The sequence below is a fragment of the Cebus imitator genome, unplaced genomic scaffold (genome assembly GCF_001604975.1).
Source record: "Cebus imitator isolate Cc_AM_T3 unplaced genomic scaffold, Cebus_imitator-1.0 Scaffold417, whole genome shotgun sequence".
Classification (NCBI taxonomy): Eukaryota; Metazoa; Chordata; class Mammalia; order Primates; family Cebidae; genus Cebus; species Cebus imitator.
Genome location: NW_016107732.1, coordinates 54,193 through 74,467, shown reverse-complemented (window position 1 = coordinate 74,467; position 20,275 = coordinate 54,193). Strand labels below are relative to the sequence as shown.

General features: G+C 42.2%; 1 protein-coding gene across 5 annotated transcripts in view; it reads left to right on the top strand.

The window, feature by feature from the left end:
* PEG3 (paternally expressed 3) overlaps nucleotides 1–19,281 on the top strand; it is a 30,390-nt gene extending 11,109 nt beyond the window's left edge. For 4 of the 5 annotated variants that reach the window (XM_017509563.2, XM_017509562.2, XM_037731699.1 and 1 more), the window contains 7 exons: nucleotides 4,931–5,093; nucleotides 5,667–5,753; nucleotides 6,488–6,571; nucleotides 7,560–7,663; nucleotides 10,659–10,761; nucleotides 11,516–11,608; nucleotides 11,774–19,281. In XM_017509563.2, the coding sequence (XP_017365052.1) occupies nucleotides 5,078–5,093; nucleotides 5,667–5,753; nucleotides 6,488–6,571; nucleotides 7,560–7,663; nucleotides 10,659–10,761; nucleotides 11,516–11,608; nucleotides 11,774–15,732 (4,446 nt within the window). In that variant the 5' untranslated portion in view covers nucleotides 4,931–5,077 and the 3' untranslated portion in view covers nucleotides 15,733–19,281. Of the gene's footprint in view, nucleotides 1–2,879; nucleotides 2,956–4,930; nucleotides 5,094–5,666; nucleotides 5,754–6,487; nucleotides 6,572–7,559; nucleotides 7,664–10,658; nucleotides 10,762–11,515; nucleotides 11,609–11,773 lie in introns of all 5 variants that reach the window. The other variant, XM_037731700.1, reaches the window with a different exon arrangement.
* Nucleotides 19,282–20,275: the final 994 nt, after the last annotated feature.

Here is a 20,275-nt window from a genome sequence, read left to right as displayed (position 1 = left end):
GAGTCTTGCTCTGTTGCCCAGGCTGGAGTGCAGTGGCGCGGTCTTGGCTCACTGCAACCTCCACCTCCCAAGTCCAAGCAATTTTCCCTCCTCAGCCTCCCAAGTAGCTGGGACTACAGGTGCCTGCCACCACACCCGGCTAATTTTTGTATTTCTAGTAGAGATAGGGTTTCACCATGTTGGCCAGTCTGGTCTCAAACTCCTGACCTCAGATAATCCACCGTCCCTGGCCTCCCAAAGTGCTGGGATTATAGGTGTGAGCCACCATGCCTGGCCAAAGCTGACTTTTTAGCTGTTTTTCCTTATTAACATTTTATCTACTTGGCTATATTTGTTCTTAAATGTTTCTTCTTATATGGAGAATTAATGGTTCAAAAGGAATAGGTGGTTTTTTTTAGTATCTTTAAGCAATGGCCAATGTGGCATCCAAAAATGTGGTTCACGCCTGCACCAGCCAGCTTCTCTGCACCCTCACTAACATCAATTTTTATCTTTTTAACATTTGCCCATTCGACAGGTCAAAAAAGTGTTTATTGTAATATTTTACATTTCTTTGATTTCTGATGTTAAATAACTGGCTTTTATTATCACTAATTTTATGAACTCTCTATTAGTGTTGTTTATTTTCATATTGGGCTATTTTTCTTAATGCCAAAAGCTTTTTTCATTTCAAATATTAACTGTCATCTATGTTATAAAATACTTTCCCCCCTCCCTTTTTGGTTTGTTTTTATTTTAGTTGGTTTTTATAATGTAGAAAAGTTAAGCCCATCTTTATTTTCCTGTCTCCCATGTGGTGGTCTTTCAGTGGTCTCTGCTGTTGGAATTATGCTTGAGCATTTGTCTGTCTCTGTTCTCTGCTATATTGTAAACAATGCTTCTGTGAACACACTTTTGGAGAGTATATGTTTGTGCACATGGGCAGATGGGTCTGTGAGTTAGATTTCAGAAGTGGAATTGCCAAGATAGGGGATGACATTGTATTTATGTATTGATAATTGTTGGGTATAGTTGAGAGGTGTATTCAAATTGCAGCTGTAATATCATAAGTATTTATTGGGTCTAAGAGGTTCAAAGTTGATTCATTGGGATTTTCTAAATTGACTTTCATGTCACCTGTGAATGGCCCGATTAGGGTGTGACCATGGATTCAAGGTGCAGATGGTGAAGGCAGGGGAAGAGAGGAGAGCCTGGGCTTAGCATCAGTGTAAAGATGTCACAGCTGCCTGCACCCACTCAGTGGGCAGCACAGCCTCTAAAGGCCTCTGCTCGTAGTTGTGTTTATTGTTTTGTTTTAACTTTGAATTTATTTTTTTGACTAGGTAATACATGCTCATGATAAAAAAAAAATTCAAAAGGAGAATATACAGTGAAAAAATAAGTTGCCCTCCCTTTACTGGCCCCTAAGTTCCCTTCCCCAAAGGCAGTTGGTATTAGTCATCATTAATAGTCTCTTATATATCCTTCTAGAAATCGTCTGTATAAGCACATCTGTTTTTAGTTTCTTAGAATGCTATACACACTGCTATGTCTGGTTTTGCTATTAACTATCTTAGAGATCATCTCATATTTATTTAGGGTTGCCTTATTTTAAAGGATTTCATAGTATTTCATTACATGAATATAACATATCTTGTCTATTATCAGCAACACATCAATGAATATATTCTTGCACATAGGTCATTACGTATCTCTGAGGTAAATTCATAGAAATAGAATTTATAGGAGGAGGAAGATATGTGCACTTCTAATTTTGATAAAATTTACATTGCCACAAGCAGTATATGAGTATACTTATTTCTTCACACACATACAAACATGTGTTGCTCACCTTTTTGATTGATTGATTGTTTTGTTTCCAGCCCTTTCTTTACTCCCAAATGAGTTTCCTCTGCCGTGGTGGGAAGTAGCTCAGGTCTAATTTGATTTTTTTTTTAAGATTTTTCTGTTAAAAAATTTCATTTTTCAATGCTTTATTGACCAATGGCCAAGTTCTATTGGCCTGGTCAGAAAATCTTGAATATGTTAAATGAAGATTGCGTAGGTTTACTCTAGTCCTGAATTTCTTGAGGAAGAGCAATGTGTTTTATTTTCTTGGCACAGAAGTCGGCATTCACCTTGTGACAAGATACTTATGGGTATTTAAGTGGTCACATAATTAATCGTAGGAAGTCCTCCATTCTTTTCTATGCTCTGGAATGGTTTTTATAACATGGTAAATATTTCATTCACAGAAAGTTTACTTGGGAAGTTGCTCTTTACATTATTTCAGCTTTTTAGATTTATTCCCTGGTGGTCATATTTTTCTCTGCTTTTTGAGTCAGGTTTGGCTCTTTGTATTTTCTTTAAAAAAGTTGTTGATTTCCTGTTGAACTCTATAAGCCTACTGTTCTGATATATAGCTTCCACCTGGGGTACTTTATGCTTCAATTCATGTCTGTTAGGGAGGGAAATTCACATAATATAGAAATATATATATATAGATCTTACATAAAGGAACGTTGTTCTGTTTCTTTCTTTGTGCTTCAGATATGTTTTTCTTGTAATTGGGTAGAACTCCATAGAATAATGTTCACTAATAGTAGCATTAAGATTTTTATTTCTTCTTTCGTAAGTTTGGTTTGTGGTTTATTAGTGATATCTTTGTCTTGGGTTTCTGACTTGTTCTGGTGCCATAAAGACAGTTTGAAAGCTTTTTATTCCTCATGTCTGGCATGGTTTATGTGGCATGGGAATGGCCTTTCCCTGAAGGTATGGAAGAGACACCCCAGTGCTATTTGAGTCCCCAGTCATTTGGGGAGTTAATTCTCTGACACTCCTTCTACATGTCTTTCATATTATTCTTAGTTCATATATTTCTTTCTTTAAAACATCTGCAGGTACTTGTGTTTTGACTCTGTTGCTGTGGATAGCTGCTTGGTCTGAAGTTCCAGAAAGGATCCTCTTCTTAGACAGGTGATTACATATCTGAGGGCATCTCGTTGTCTGAGGATAAGGACTAGTATCATCTCAGGTACCAGAGTATTCTCCTGAGCCTGTCTACCACATAGCAGAGTTGGGCCATTTGCCCTTGCCCGTCTCCCTCACAGGCACAGGCCTCTGCTTTTGGTTGTCCTGGGTTAGAGTGACCATGCCTAAAATGTCACACCAGTCATCTGGAGCCTGGACTCTCTGGCCTGTTGCATTCTCTTGCTTTGGGATTCTTCTGCCCAGCAGAGCATTATCTATGTTGTGCTCTGTGTGATATCTCAGTCCTTTTGAAGGAGGGTAGCCTGGGAATAGTCCAGTCGCTAAGGTCTTCAGGATTGAGGCATTTTCATTGGATGGTGCCCAAGCTCCATGAGATGATAACGTATGGATGGGAGAGAGCGTGGGAGGGCAGTTTGCATAGGGAGGAAGTGGGAACCCATCACTGAGACAAGTAAACATGAGTACTGCGGTTCTACGTTGATTTCCAAGTGATAATGTCTAGTTAGAGACTCTGAATAATGGAAACACCTTCAGTTTTCCTTTAGACTTTTTTTAAATTAAAAAATTTAAACTTACTTTCCTTTTAAAACAAAGGGAGAAAATTTTTGCTGCATGTGTTTGTTTTTATTCTCTGGAAGTAAAGCCAGTAACTAACAATAGTGTTAGAGTAGGTGGTTTATGCTCCCAGACCTAGATTTCTTTTCCATATTGCCCTACTTAGTTGTAACAGTTGTGCTGACCAGTCATAAAAATGCTACATAATAACACGTAAATGATAGTAAAAATTCTTTAAGTAAAGAGAAATGTGTAGCTTTACTTGGTTGCATAAAGAAAGAGGAGAGATTGAAAATCCTTTATATCCAATCTCAAAAGTTTAAAAAATGGAAGGGAGCAGATGATAAAATAAAGACAAGGAAATAAATGAACTATGTAAAGAAACAGTAAGAAAAGAATATCGAAACAGCCAGTTCTTTTAGATAGATTAGATCTTTGACAAGATTGATGAAGGCAAAAGAAAGTGCAGTAGCATCAAGAGGCTCAATGGTCACTCGTCACTGTCTGAGGGAATAATGTCATATAACCCAGAATTGAGTACTTTTAATATTTTTGAGTGGTCTTCCATTTTGTGTATGTTGTATACTGTGTTTTAATAATTATGTTAAGGGATGAAATGTTAGAAAGGGGAGGATTTGCCCTAACTCCTACTTTCTTTTTCATTTTTGGTAATAAACAAGCTGACGTCTGATTTTAGTAATGGCTAGGGCCTTAAACTTTTCTCTTGTGCCTTGCATGGGAAGTTAAGTCTTAGGTATCTTAGTTTATTTAAGCTTCACAGTTCTGAAAGGGATGAAGATGCTCTTGCGTTCATTTCTCAGATTACAGAGACAGACTCTAGGGCATTAGACAAGTTGCCCACGGTCACATAACAAGGTAGTAGTAGAGCTTACTCTTCAAGAATAGGTCTGTGTGAAGCCTAGGGGTCATGCTTGTAACTGCTGTGCTGAGGCCAACTTTGTGCAGTTGTTTGTGTGTCTATTTACTGGGGACTCTCATATCCTAAAGTATCATCAATGTCCCTGGTAGGGTGGCTCCCACTGCTGCCTGGTCCTCAACTTCTGGGACATGTGTATATCTCCGTACGATCTATAGGTCCCTGAGTACTGACACAGGCTACCATGTCTTTCCTGTTGATTCATGTTTGGTTCTTCCAGTGAAAATTTTACTTAGGGAAACGCTGCCTCCAAAGCACTTATCAGTCACCAAACCTAAGAAGTCCTAGGCCCCAAATCTGCATGAGCTAGACAGTGACTTGACTAAGGAGCCAGGTGTCATCATAGGAGAAGACCCAACTGACTCTGAATTTTTTCATCAGAGGTTTTGGAACTTAATCTTTGTGGAATTTCTTGGACTTCAGAAGACCCTGATCAAACTCCAAAACCTCTGCCTTGATTGGTTACAGCCGGAGATTTGCACCAAGGAGATCATCAAGTTCTTGGTCCTTGAGCAGTACCTAACCATCATCCCTGAAAAGCTCAAGCCTTGGGTGCCAGCAAAAAAGCCGGAGAACTGCGAGAAGCTCATCACTCTGCTTGAGAATTACAAGGAGATGTACCAGCCTGAAGGTGAGACTCTCCACGGGGTGATGGTGGTCAGCACAGGGCGCAGGTATGCCCTGGGACTCTCATCCTCCGCATTTCCAACATGGTCTGGGCTGGATCCCTCTCTGTCGTGGGCAGGGGTGGGGGTGTCTCATGTACTGTGGGATATTGAGCCTCATTGTGGTTTTCTGGGTATGACCCCCAAAAGTATCTCCACATATGCCTAGGTATCCCCTGGCAGACAAAACTGCCCAGGCTGAGAACCACTGTCCTGAGTCAGGAGAGGGAAAGGGGACACTCCTGTGAAAGGGAGGAAACCTCCTGTGGCCCCTGCCCTTTTGGTGTGGTGCACGAGGAGGTTGCCTCCTGTTTGTCTCTGGGGTGAGGTCAGGGTGGTCACAGCCACCATACTCCCCATCAGTTTGTAGGTGTCAGGAGTGGTTGGAAGCTACTGAAGGATTTTGAGCTCGCAAATGTCAGGATCAGGTCACTCCAACCCTATGTGTGTGTGACGGGGAGATGCGTCTCAGCAGCTGGGGAGAACTATTGGGAGAATATGGGTCAGAGATAGTAACTTGGCATCTGGTGTCCTCTCAGACGACAACAGTGACGTGACCAGCGACGACGAAATGACCCGGAACAGAGGAGAGTCCCCACCACCTCGCTCAGTGTATTCTTTCAGTGGTGAGTACCCATCCCCACTGGCCACTCATGAGCAGGCACTGCCAGATGCTTTCAGATGGAGACACGGTGGGTTGGGGGCTCCATGAAGATGACCCACCACCCCCAAGTGGTCGGCTTCACTCAGATCTGAGGAGAGGGTAAATTGATGGCATAATGAGACATTTTTTATATCTAAATAGATACCTTAAATACTGAATATCATTTTATTCAATGATAGGGTATTGAAAGCTATTAGGAATTTGCAACAGGCTGCTTCCAGCTGTACCCCCAGCCTCTCTAGGAAGGTTCATTAAAGATGCTTCAGTGAGCATTTATAAGGAGCACTGCTTTCAAGGAGGGTGTGTGTGTTGTTTCTTGGGTTTTAAACATGTACTTTTAAGATGGGCTGCCAGACAGTAGAGGGTCTGCAGTCCATTCTCCTGAATGTGGACTTAGCCCCTTAGGAACTGGGAAGCCAGCAAGGAGTCTGAAGCAGAGGTTAGCTACTAGACTGAGCTTTGGAACTTGCTTTGAAGCAAGCCCCACTTGTGCGAAGCCTGCAGAAACCATATTGCTGGTACAGGATACAGAAGGGACCAGATGAGCCTGGGAATCTGGAGCCCTCAGTTTTGGATCTGTCTCCTTGCAGGAAGAGTAAGGGTAGCATCTCTTTCCTGAGGGGTGTTTATACACATACAGGGAAAACAGGTATGTCAAAGTGCTTTGTTAACCACTGGAATGTCCCACTTGCTCAGGTGACCGGGACTGGGACCGGAGGGGCAGAAGCAGAGACATGGAGCCACGAGGCCGCTGGTCCTACCCCAGGAACCCAAGAAGCAGTGAGTCTTAACCACTTTCTTTCTTAGTAGGATGGTAAAGCGTATGTGCTGTGCACAGGTTCAAGGGGAAGGTGGCAGACCTCGGAGTTTCTGCTGCTCCATTTGGACTATATTCTGCTTTCCCAAAAGTTTAGTCCAAGGGTCCTGTTTGTGAAGTTTTACTCAGTACCACCAGCACAGGTTTCACCACCTAAATTACTGTTTGTTCAGTGTTCTTCTTAAGCTGGTGCATTTTTTTTTAGACTAGAAGTTTCTGTATGAAATACTATGCCACTGCAAAAATTGGAAACTAGTATAGAGTGCCATAGGCAGAAGACAAGAATGAAAAACACCTTGTAACAATATTGTTAACTAGGAATGTCTGCCACGACTTCCTGCAGTGTTAGGGAAGTGCCACATGTGAGAACCAGGCCTGAGATTTTGGAAGGGAACCAATCATCACACCAATGTATCGTTGGTGTCCATACTGCCAGAAATCATTTCTTGTTGCCCCTGGACTTGGAGAACACTGCTGTGGGCAGCAGGGCACCCCTAAAATTGGGCAGGAGAAGGAAATCAGGAGTGAGTGACATCTAGTGATGGTTCACAACACATTAAGCACTGTTCAGAGCCATGATCCTGCGGGATGGTGGCTCTGATGCCATTTCCATGTTACACATTGCAGCTGGGGAGACCCAGAGATTGTGCCCGAACGATGAAGCTGGTGGGCACTGCACCTGGACCCACACAGCTTGGGCACAATCTGAACCACCTCTGAGATTGGGAGCAGAAGAATAAGGTGGGGCCCCTGGCCCTGCCCTGGGTCTGGGTTGTTGCAGGGCCACTGGTTTCATGGACTGCTCAGAGCCTGCCACAGAAGGCAGAGAAGAGAAACAAAGGCACTTGCTCTCGTATACCGCACAGCCGGTTTCACAGTTGAATGGGCCAAACCTGGGACCTGAAGGATGGACTGGGCCCTGCTCCTTGTTGATGCCTTTTCCCTTCCCAGGGATGCCTCAGCGAGATCTTTCCCTTCCTGTGATGGCAAAAACAAGCTTTGAAATGGAAAGAGATGACGACAGGGACTCCAGGGCCTATGAGTCCCAATCTCAGGTATGCTCGGGTTTACTCTCTTTCTAGAAAGGCCATCTTCATTACATGGCAGAGATGCCTTTCTTTCCCCAGATGGTGTGTTTATTTGCCCCCTAGAGTCCCACTTGGTGTGAGAGCCCAAGCACTCCAGGAGGAGCCCAGGCCCATCCCACAGATGACAAGCAGCCCAGGTTGCTGCTGCCTGTTTCTGTGTCGTCCATGTGGTCAGAGGAGCTCCTGCCCCCTCAGCATGAGTGTTACTTAGTAGGTTGGTCACACTGGCCATTCTCTACAGCATCAGGGAAGCAGAGTGACTCTGGGGATCTTTCTGGTCCTCAGGAGGGAGCCAGGAAAGCTGTGGGTCTGCAGAGTAGACTGGCCAGGGAGAACAAAGGCTCTGGAGCTGACAAGAGCTGGGTTCAAAGCCTGGCTCTGCCACTTGGTAGCTGTGTGGACTTGGGCCATTTACTCAACTAAGCTGAATTTAAGTTTCCTCATCTGTAAAATGATACAGGGATTGCTCCCAGGGCTGCTGTGAGAAGTCACTCACACACATGGATAAAGTACCTGGCACATGGTAGGCACACCGTTAAATGTTAACAATTATGGCAGTTGTGGTTTAAGAGGGAGCATGTACCAGGGAGATTCATGAAGGGGAAAAAAATGTGGGACTTGATCTTGCTTTTTAGGAAGGAGGAGAAGTCACTTAGACCACCTAGACATGGTGGAGTGTAGAGGAGGTCCCCAGCACTGACAGGACTCAAAGAAGGGAGGAGCCATTAGGCTTGGCCTTCCTTTCCTTCACATATCAGTACCCACCCCATGTCAGACAGCGGGCCTAGGCCCTTGGGGGCACAGCAGTGAGCAACACAGAGAGGGGCCCTGCCCTGAGAAGCTTTTGACAGTTACACAAGTAAATATTTACAGAGATGTTGTATGTAACTGCTAATCATTCTCTGTGCCCTCAAGGAAAAACAGAGGGTTAGCAAGAAATTATAACAAGGGCCTTGATTTAGATTGAAGGGAAAGGTCTTGGAGGCATTAACAGTTGCCATGTAGAGCAACCCAGGAGCAGGCTGGGTCAGATGTTGCAGGAGGGAACCCCAGGCCTTAGGGAGAGCTCAGCTGAAGTCGTGGGATAGGAACTAAAGGGTCAGGTGGCTGCGGCACAGGGGAAGAAGGCTGGAGTCATGTGTGGGCTTGGCCACTGGTGTCCTGGTAGTGGGGCTTTGTCTTGTTTTGCTTTTTAAATGCCCTTCCTTGACGATGTGTGAATAATTGGCATCCAGGCCCCATGTCTGCATAATCAAAAGTCTGAAAGCCACTGATTCCTACTGACACAGTATGGTAATAACACCAGCAGCAGATGACATAAATTACATTTTGAAGGTGTACAAAACAGAAAATTCTCTCATCTTTTAACATCACAAGTAAATCTCTTAATTGTTCACATGTAGGAAATGTTGTGAAAATTACAAATTGTGCCGTGTTAGCATTGTTCTCAGGGCAGCATCTCTTCTGTTGAACTTGATTGCAGTTTGTATACTTCAAGGTGTCATGTCGATTACAAACACAAAGTGAACAACCAATTTAGGGCTGGCCACTTGCATAGATTTTAATTTTAAATCAAAGTGTGTTTTTTCTTTCATGTGAAAAAGAATTTCATCTATGAAGCTGTGCTTCGTTTTCTTGCCCTATTAGTTTTTGTTGTTGTTTTTGCTTTCTTGCGGCAGGACACAGGCAGTGCATAAGTAAGACTTTTCTCTTAAACCCAGATGCCTGTACCTCTTTTTCTTTCTTGGTTAGATGTACCTTATTCAGCAAACCCTCTTTTTTGCTACATTTTTCATGTTGCTCAATGCCTTTTCCCAGCAATAGAACTATGGTAGATTTAATATCAAAACATTTGTATTTCCTTTATATAATTTTTCTTGCTGTTTAAGCAACACATCACATTGCAGAAAATCCTCACCCACAGTATTCCAAAGCAGACAGATGCTCTTCTCCCCATTTTACAGGTGAAGAACCTGAAAGAAAGGTTCAAAAAGATTTTGGTTCAAAAAGATTTCGGTTCCCAAGGTTGCATAGCTCATAATTGGTGCGGGAGCTCCTTTGACCCAGAGTTCTGTCCAGCTCCAAAGTCTATGGGCTTCCCACAGCACCATCTCTCTTCTCAGGTCTCTCTCCAGTCTCAGTGCCACTCTTCCTGTGACCATGACTCCCTGAAACCAATCATGTTCTAGTCAGCCCTCTGGCAATAAGCAAAGGTCCTTTAGGATCCTGCATAGAAAGTTCTCCTGAGTAATGCAAGGAGTTTTTAAATTCCTTTTTAGGTAAATATCCATTAAAACAGAAAAGGCAATTGTAAAAATGCCCTCAGGGCTTACAGTTATTCCTGGGTTATTTGGAATTTCTGCAAACTGGAAACTCCCTCAAGGTAACCATGCTGTGCCATGGAGAAACCAGGAGGGAGGTTTAAGTCACATCCTGACCAGATGTCTGCTTGAGTGTGTCTTCTTTCTGTTCCTTGAGTACTCCATGCCTGTTTGATATTTAGTCTGTTTAAGCTTTCCCACCAATTCCTTTCTATATGTATCATAATCTAACCCACCACTTAAGGCCCCACCTGCCCTCCACAAACCTTTGCTCACTGTTCAGACCCACCCTGAAAGTCCCTCTACACAAACCGTTTAGCACTTATTATCTGTACCCCAATTTATTGTTTATTGTTCTCTAATTGTTTCATGAGTCTTTTCTCTCCAACCAAATTATAAGCTGCATGAGGGCAAGGAATATGTGTCATGCGTCTTTGGGATCTGCCTCAGAGTGTAGCATCAAGGTAGGTACGATGTAGGCCCCTAGTAACACTTGACTTGGATGACTCAGATCCCCAATATCGTGAGCACTTCCTATATAACTTCGTATATGTACGAAGCTCCCATGTCGCCAACGTTATTCTGTCTTTGGACATCAGTGGGGACAGACTCCATTGAGAGGTCTTTGTTTGCTGTTTTAGGATGCTGAATCATACCAAAATATGGTGGACCTCACCGAGGACAGGAAACCTCACAACACAATACAGGACAACATGGAAAACTACAGGAAGCTGCTCTCCCTAGGTAAGCAGCTCCTTCTCTCAGTTACTGCCAGTCCAGTCATTGAAGCATTTTGTCATCTTGCTCCTTTTTAAGTTGGATGTTAGAGTCCACATTAATATATTTGGACTTCAAGGGTAATAAGAAACCTTTGAAATATTTCAAATGAGGGAGTACATAATGAGATTTGTGTTTTTAAGAAATGCCTCTGGCTTTGGGTAAAGATGCATTGTACAGGGTGAGGACAAGCAGGGAGATGTTTTTTGCCACAAGAGTTGAAACTTTTTCTAGAGCAGTTAGCACTAGAGGTTTTTAAGTAGACATTCAGGATAGGATACTGAGTTCCCATGTGGGCTTTCCTGGAAGACACCTGCCCAAGTTTCTGGTGGGTAGTTGACCATGCAGGTCTATAACGCCATGGGGCCTCAAGGAGGGAGCAGGTGGAGCAAGAGCAGTCGTGAGGTAAGAGGAAGAAGGCCAGTGAAAAAGAGGACTTAAAAAGTGGTTACAAGAAGTAAAGACTAAAAGACAGTGCACTGATTTCAGGGACATGTGGGGTCTTTGTACACATTTCTGAGCAGAGTCAGAAGAATTACATGCAGATTGTAATGGATTAGGGAATAGGTAGTAGGGAAATGAGACAGCAAATGTCTTCTGACATCCAAAGAATCAGAAATGGGCCACCACATATTTAGTGGCTCAGTGAAAGAGGAAGATCAATTTAAGGATGAGTCTTGGTCTTCATCTTGAATTTGAACCATATTGTTCTTGTGACCAGGAGTGCAGCTTGCCGAAGACGATGGCCACTCCCACATGACACAGGGCCACTCATCAAGATCCAAGAGAAGTGCCTACCCAAGCACCAGTCGAGGTAAGCAGGAGGCACATCTCACAGAGGAGCCACACAACAGTAAGATGCTATCACAGAAACTTCTACACTTTCTATTCCCAAACATCATAGAAGGGTGTGCCCCTTCAAGTCCCACGTCATTCTTATGGGGACTAGGGAGTATTTACATTTGGGGTTTCTTTCCAGGTCTGAAAACTATGCCTGAAGCCAAAAAATCAACCCATCGGCGGGGGATTTGTGAAGATGAATCTTCCCACGGGGTGATAATGGAAAAATTCATCAAGGATGTGTCACGCAGTTCCAAATCAGGAAGAGCAAGGGAGTCAAGCAGCCGGTCACAGAGATTCCCCAGAATGGCAGATGATAACTGGAAGGACCTTTCATTGAACAAGAGGGAGTCAGTGATCCAGGAGAGGGTTTATGAAGGGAATTCATTTAGGGGAGGCTTTAGGTTCAATTCAACCCTTGTTTCCAGAAAGAGAATTCTTGAAAGAAAGAGGCGCTATCATTTTGACACAGATGGGAAGGGCTCGACTCATGATCAAAAAGCCTGTCCCAGGAAGAAGCCCTTTGAATGTGGTAGTGAGATGAGAAAAGCCATGAGCATGAGCAGCCTGAGCAGCCTCAGCTCCCCATCCTTCACCGAGTCACAGCCAATTGATTTTGGGGCAATGCCATATGTATGTGATGAGTGTGGGAGGTCGTTCAGTGTCATCTCAGGATTTGTTGAGCACCAGATCATGCATACTAGAGAGAACCTCTATGAGTATGGTGAGTCCTTTATTCACAGTGTGGCTGTCAGTGAAGTTCAGAAAAGTCAGATTGGAGGGAAACGTTTTGAATGTAAGGACTGTGGGGAGACCTTCAATAAGAGTGCCGCCTTGGCTGAACATCGAAAAATTCATGCTAGAGAGTATCTCGTGGAATGTAAGGATCAGGAGTATGAGGAAGCTTTCATGCCTAGCCCAACCTTTAGTGAGCTTCAGAAAATGTATGGCAAAGACAAATTCTATGAGTGCAGGGTGTGTAAGGAAACGTTCCTTCATAGTTCTGCCCTTATTGAGCACCAGAAAATCCACTTTGGGGATGACAAAGATAATGACCGTGAACGTGAACGTGAACGCGAGCGCGGGGAAGCCTTTATGCCTAGCTCAAGCCTTAATGAATTTCAGAAAATGTATGGTAAAGAGAAAATGTACGAATGTAAGGTGTGTGGGGAGACTTTCCTTCATAGCTCATCTCTGAAAGAACATCAGAAAATCCATACTAGAGGGAACCCATTTGAAAATAAGGGTAAAGTGTGTGAGGAAACCTTTATTCCTGGTCAGTCCCTTAAAAGGCGTCAGAAAACTTACAATAAGGAGAAGCTCTACGACTTTACAGATGGCCGGGATGCCTTCATGCAAAGCTCAGAGCTTAGTGAGCATCAGAAAATTCATTCTCGAAAGAACATCTTTGAAGGCAGAGGATACGAGAAATCTGTCATTCATAGTATGCCCTTCACTGAATCTCAGAAGAGTCATACTATAACAAGACCTCCTGAAAGTGATGAGGACGAGAAGCCGTTCACCATTAGCTCTAACCCCTATGAAAACCAGAAGATTCCCACTAAGGAAAATGTCTATGAGGGGAAATCATATGAGAGATCTGTTATTCATAGCTTAGCCTCTGTGGAAGCTCAAAAAAGTCACAGTGTCGCAGGGCCCAGTAAACCAAAAGTAATGGCAGAGTCTACCATTCAGAGCTTTGATGCTATCAACCATCAGAGAGTTCGTGCTGGAGGGAACACCTCTGAAGGAAGGGAATACAGTAGGTCTGTTATCCATAGCTTAGTGGCTTCCAAACCTCCAAAAAGTCACAATGGAAATGAATTGGTGGAATCTAATGAGAATGGAGAATCCTCCATTTATATCTCAGACCTGAATGGTAAGCGACTGAAGATTCCTGCCAGAGAGAACCCTTGTGAAGGGAGCAGTAAGAACCACAACTATGAAGACTCAGTCATACAGAGTGTATCCCATGCCAAACCTCAGAAAAGTGTTCCTGGAAAGGGATCTGGTGAATTTAAGAAGGATGGTGAATTCTCTGTTCCCAGCTCAAATGTCCGTGAATACCAGAAGGCTCGTGCTAAAAAGAAATATATTGAGCATAGGAGCAATGAGACCTCTGTAATTCACTCTCTACCTTTTGGTAAACAACAAACACTTCGCCCTCGAGGGATGCTCTATGAATGTCAGGAGTGCGGAGAGTGCTTTGCTCATAGGTCTGACCTTACTGAGCACCAGAAGATTCATGATAGAGAGAAGCCCTCTGGAAGCAGAAACTATGAATGGTCTGTCATTCGCAGCTTGGCACCTACTGACCCTCAAACGAGTTATGCCCAAGAGCAATATGCTAAAGAACAAGCACGGAACAAATGTAAGGAGTTCAGCCAATCCTTTGCTACCAGCAAAGACCTCAACACACACCAGAAAATCTATGACCAAGAGAAGTCTCATGGCAAGAAGTCTCAAGGCAAGAAGACCCATGGGGAGGAGACCCATGGCAAGAAGTCCCATGGTGAGAAGTCTAATGGTGAGAAGACCCAAGGTGAGGAGACCCATGGCGAGGAGACTCACAGTCAGGAGATAATTGAAGACCCTGTCATTCAAGGTTCAGACATGGAAGAACCTCAGAAAGATGACCCTGATGACACAATCTATGAATGTGAGGACTGTGGCCTGGGCTTTGTGGATCTCACAGACCTCACAGACCATCAGAAAGTCCACAGGAGGAAGTGCCTGGTTGACAGTCGGGAGTACACACATTCTGTAAGTCACACCCATTCCATCAGTGAGTATCAGAGAAATTATACTGGAGAGCAGCTATATGAATGTCCGAAGTGTGGGGAATCTTTTATTCATAGCTCATTCCTTTTCGAGCATCAGAGAATCCATGAACAAGACCAGTTGTATTCCTTGAAGGGGTGTGATGACGGTTTTATTGCCCTCTTGCCTGTGAAGCCACGGAGGAATCGTGCTGCAGAGAGGAATCCTGCTCTTGCTGGGTCAGCCATTCGATGCCTGTTGTGTGGACAAGGCTTCATTCATAGCTCTGCCCTTAATGAGCATATGAGACTTCATAGGGAAGATGATTTACTGGAACAGAGCCAGATGGCTGAGGAAGCTATCATTCCAGGCTTAGCCCTCACTGAGTTTCAGAGAAGTCAGACTGAAGAGAGACTCTTTGAATGCGCAGTCTGTGGAGAATCTTTTGTCAACGCAGCAGAACTTGCAGATCATGTAACTGTTCATAAGAACGAGCCTTATGAGTATGGGTCCTCCTATACTCACACCTCATTTCTTACTGAGCCCCTCAAAGGAGCCATGCCATTCTATGAATGCAAGGATTGCGGTAAATCCTTTATTCATAGCACAGTCCTCACTAAACATAAGGAGCTTCATCTGGAAGATGATGATGATGATGATGATGAAGCAGCTGGAGCAGCAGCCCAGGAAGTTGAAGCCAATGTCCATGTTCTACAAGAAGTTCTGAGGATTCAGGGGTCAAATGTAGAGGCTGCCGAACCAGAAGTGGAGGCTGCCGAGCCAGAAGTGGAGGCTGCTGAGCCAGAGGTGGAGGCTGCCGAGCCTAACGGAGAGGCTGAAGGGCCAGATGGAGAGGCTGCAGAGCCCAATGGAGAGGCTGAGCAGCCGAACATAGGGGCTGAGCAGCCAAATGGGGATGCCGACGAGCCAGATGGTGCAGGGATTGAAGACCCAGAAGAAAGAGCTGAAGAACCAGAGGGAAAAGCTGAAGAGCCAGAGGGAGATGCCGACGAGCCTGATGGTGCAGGAATCGAAGACCCAGAAGAAAGTGAAGATCAAGAGATTCAGGTGGAAGAACCATACTATGATTGCCATGAATGCACAGAAACCTTTACTTCTAGCGCAGCATTCGGTGAGCATCTGAAAACCCATGCCAGCATGATCATATTTGAGCCTGCAAATGCCTTTGGAGAGTGCTCAGGCTACATTGAACGTGCCAGCACCAGCACAGGTGGTGCCGATCAAGCCGATGAGAAGTACTTCAAATGTGATGTCTGTGGGCAGCTCTTTAGTGACCGCCTGTCCCTCGCCAGACACCAGAATACCCACACCGGCTGACAGCATTGAGTAAAGGTTAGAAAACCTTCACCTAGGACTTGACCCTTACCCAACCACAGAGAATTCAAACCAATCCATGATAATGTCAGTAGGAGACAACCTTAGCGTGTACACACCTGACTTAACATCACTGAACTCAGATTGAAAAGAGACTAAATGTAGAGATTTCACAGTCTTAAGCTTTCCCCTTCAGACACCAGTGTCTACATGTGGGAAAGCCACAGCACACATCTTACCTTTCCAAGTAATCAGATTGAGAAAACCCTATGAGTATTCTACACTACAAAGATTGCCCCAGTGAACTGTAAATGACACTTGCATAACCGATATATAGTGTTTCCTGAGGTGTATATAAAATAGCAAAAATTATGGCAGAACAGTGATCACATATATTTGGATTTAATATGATATACAGTTACAGTTTACTGTGCAGAGGTACCTTACCTGGTACTCTGAATTTGTTTTTGTTTTTTTTTTGGGTGGGGGGGCGAGGAGGAAGAGAGCAACAAATTTGAATATATTTGTAAGTGTCTTAGATCCTGAGAAAGATTTATTGTGCATTATTTGAACCCTATCAGCATCTTTTTGAGTAATTGTTTTGTTCCTTACCCTTAAATAGTCTTGTGAAGGTGTAGGCATGACAGATAACATGTCTTTTACTCTTCGCTGTTTGAAAACAGAAGTACTTTGAGCTTCTTTCTGCAGCCATTTTGTCTGCACCAACACTTTGGAACCTAATAGTGTGTAAGGCTTTACAATATATGGATTGGCCTTTTTATGACCCAAATTGATTGGTTGCCACATTGTATGTATGTATCAGTGGTTCTCATGCAAAAATATTACAAGTTTGTTTTCTGTTTTTTTTTTTTTTTTAAACCAACTCAATATGTGTTTGATAGTAGTGAATTGATAAAACCCAAAGCTTTTCCCTGTAAATCTTACATCTTTGCCTTTAAAGAATGGGTTACAACCATCACTAGATCACAGTAGTGCCTAATGAAGGTTGAGAACCGTAGGAGAGGCTCTCATGCTGTAAATAATGATGCAGGCTGACGACCTTTCATCACTTTCTTTGTGCGCTTCCTGCCTTAAGTGACAAGTAGCAACATGGCTTGGGTCCCCTGTGCAGCATCAGCATATGCTGCCACAAGTCAGTTTGCACCCTAGGTGCCCAGGAGCTAGTATCCTTAGATCTTTCTATCGCTAACTTAATTCTCTTCTTTATTTATCTGACCCTGTAACTCCATATCTAACTTGTATTTTTTAAAAAATGCTTTCTTTACAGTCAACCCAAGCTTAACATGGACTCAGGTTCCCCAGCAGCCTTAATTTGTTTTGTTACCATCTGTTCATTCTTTTTCAGCTTTCCTAGCATTTCTGAGTGTTGTGTTCGTCTGATCTTAGCATTCCCTTTAATTACAAATTGACCTCACAGCTTGAGGTTTCCTGTGTCCTATTCTGTGGACTACCTGTGCTCCTTTGCTTCCCCTCCCCTTGCCTAATAACTATATTAAGAGATTTTTTTGGCCTTGAGTTGGCTGATAAAAAAAAAAATTAAAATTTAAAAAAACTAAAAAAAAAGATTTGCAAAAGATAAGTGTAGATCATTTGAACAAGCAAAATTAACCCACTGGGGGAAATGTGTCTGAATCTTACTCTTCTAGATCTGCAGGATTAGGGCTTGGGAGTATGTAAAAGATGCAGAGTGCCAAAGTTTAGGAAGATTGTAGAGCCGAGAGCAAGAAGCAGAAATGAGCAAGCCAAAGAAGGGAGTCCTAATATATCAACAGACCTAGGAGGGGAGAGGCGACAGACAAAAGAAAACACCAGAGGCAAAAATTGTGGAAGGCCAGGTTGCCTAGAATGAATTGAGTGGGGTGTCCTGAGCAGTTTGGAAAAGAAGGAGTCTTTGATGGCATGGTGTAAGTGAGGGCTAGCTGCGTAGGAAGACCTGAGGTTGGAATGGACATCAGGAAAGCTGAGGGGCAGTGAGGTGTACTACACGGGAAGAGGACTTTTGAAATGGGAATCAGTGTTGATGTCGGGGTGAACTTTGTGGGTTCATTACTTGGTGTTAACATTGTTGGCAGTGTTAATTCGTAGACCCTTTTCAGAAAGCAACTAGCTAGAAGTCAGGGTGTCCGTTCCAACCTTAAGTTAGTGAAAAGATAGTGACAAATGGTAAACAACAAGAGAATGATTGTGTAAACCTATCTATGGACACCTATGCAGTTGTTTAAAAATGATAATCATGAGTTGGAACATGGAAATATATTTACGGAATATTAAGTGGAGAAAGCAGGACACGAAAGTATATTTATACTACAGTTATAACTGTTTAAAAATGTATGCTTATAGTCAAAAGCTGTTGTGGTGTTGTAGGCTTGTAGTTGAGCATTATTTTCTTAAATTTCTTGAATGTTCTTTATGGTAGTGTTACTAAAAAGTTTATGATCACATTTCCATTGTGAACATAATTTGAACTCATTATCACACACTTGGAAAATACAGAAAAGTGGAGGAAAAAAATTCATATTCCCACCATCCAAAGACATATATACTCTTCTCTATCTTGTTTATTCTTTTTTCTGTGCACAAGTTTATGATTATAACTCTGTTGAAATATATATTCAAAATAGCTGTTATGTTACTTTTGTGGAATTATGCTTAAATACTTTTATCTTAATTTTTTCAAATATTCCTTATAATAATGTCCTTATAACAGTGTATTATGTATGTCTGTATTGCGTGCATAATACATACCCAGATGAAAAATTAGAAAATACAGTAAATTATAAACAAAAAATTACCCATATTCCCAACATCCAACAACTACTGCTAACATCTTGATCTGTTTCCTCCATCTTGTTTCAGTGCACAAGCTTGTGATTATAACAGTTTTAAATATGTGTGCATAAAGTCTAAAATGAAAAGATGTGGAAAATAACTAATACAGTGTTATCATTGTGGGAATTTGGTTAAATATTTTGTCTCAAATTCCTTATATAATCTTTGGTGTTTTGGTAATAAATTTTATGTGTGTACTTTTTCATTACAAATATAATACATACTCACAGAAAACTGGAAATTCAGTAAAGAAAGGAAAATTCACTCATATTCCCAACACCCAACAACAATTACTGTTAACATCCTGATCTGTACACTAGTCTGATTATTAGGTTGTTAATGATAAGTATGCATAAGTGGCAAAGATGGGAAGAAAGATGGAAAACAAGAAATAGTTGTGTGGTTGTTGTGGGATTATGGTTATTTTGTCTCGGTTTCCTTAAAAGGTCTTCATCATTCTAGTGTTTTGGTAGTCCACCTTTATTACATATATTTCCATTATATATGAAATATGTGTTCATTATAGAAAATTTGAAGTTACNTGTAGAAGAGAAACTCACCCATGTTTTCACCATCCAAAAACCATGGTTAACATCTTACTTCATCTTGTTTCTGTGCACAGGTTTTTGGTTTGTTAATATGGTTGTGATCATTCTATCTATCTGTAATAGTGTCAACAATAAAAATAAAGTTAAAAATAAATGTGTCTCAGTCTCTTCTTTTGTCTGTTTTGTGTTTGGGGTTGTTAAATATATTATTTTCGTAGAGATACAAATCCAAAAACTGAGCCCCTCCTTAAGCCTAAAAAGTTTGGTTTGCAAATCTTACTCTATTTTTAAGTATTATCTATTTCAACAGTTATTTCTAAGGGATTTTTAAATACCCTTTGATTTCACATTTGTAACTGCCCTTATAAAACTAAAACATACGTTCCAACAATTTTTTTAAACTTGTTAATAACCACAAGTATATCTTAGTTACTTGAGTGAGTGTCTTTAATTGGAAATGTGAGATTGTCTCAAACATTAAAAAAAAAAAAATCAGACAATAATGAACACTTAACATAAAAGTGTTATACTATGTTATAGAATCTCAGGTATTTATTTCTGACTTGCCTGAGGTTAAAAAGTAATTATCCTGAGGGGGTTATCTCTGTATTGTTTTTTCCCCAAGTTCATTAACCAGCCTCTAACCTGACTTCCCCACTATCAGGGATGATGACCTGCAATTCAGCAGGTCATCATCCCTGATAGTAATTTTTAAACATGCCTGTGATTCCATAATGATCAGATTTTTAACCAACTTGCTAACCCCATTGGTGACCATAGTGGGTAGCACCATACCTAATTTGTGGCCGCTGTCTCCCCAGTTCCATAAGTCAAAGGAGATGATCATGTACTTCATGCCCTTTTAATATCCTTCATGTCAAATGATTGAATTTTGCTCTTAAGATACAAAAGTATACTTGTCATTAATTCTAAGTAGGATTTGATGGAGTGCTGCATTCTTTCATGTTCTTAGAACTTTATCTCTTGTGCCATCTGACTGTTTTGGTCACAGCTTCCATGGTCATTCTGTGACAAGGGGCATCAGCATAGGTCAGGGTGGGAGGGTCAGGACTTTTTAAGGATGCGTTTCCTAAATAATGTGTTACAGAAGTTTGTAAAGGAAGGGAATGAAGTGGGTGTCATTAGGG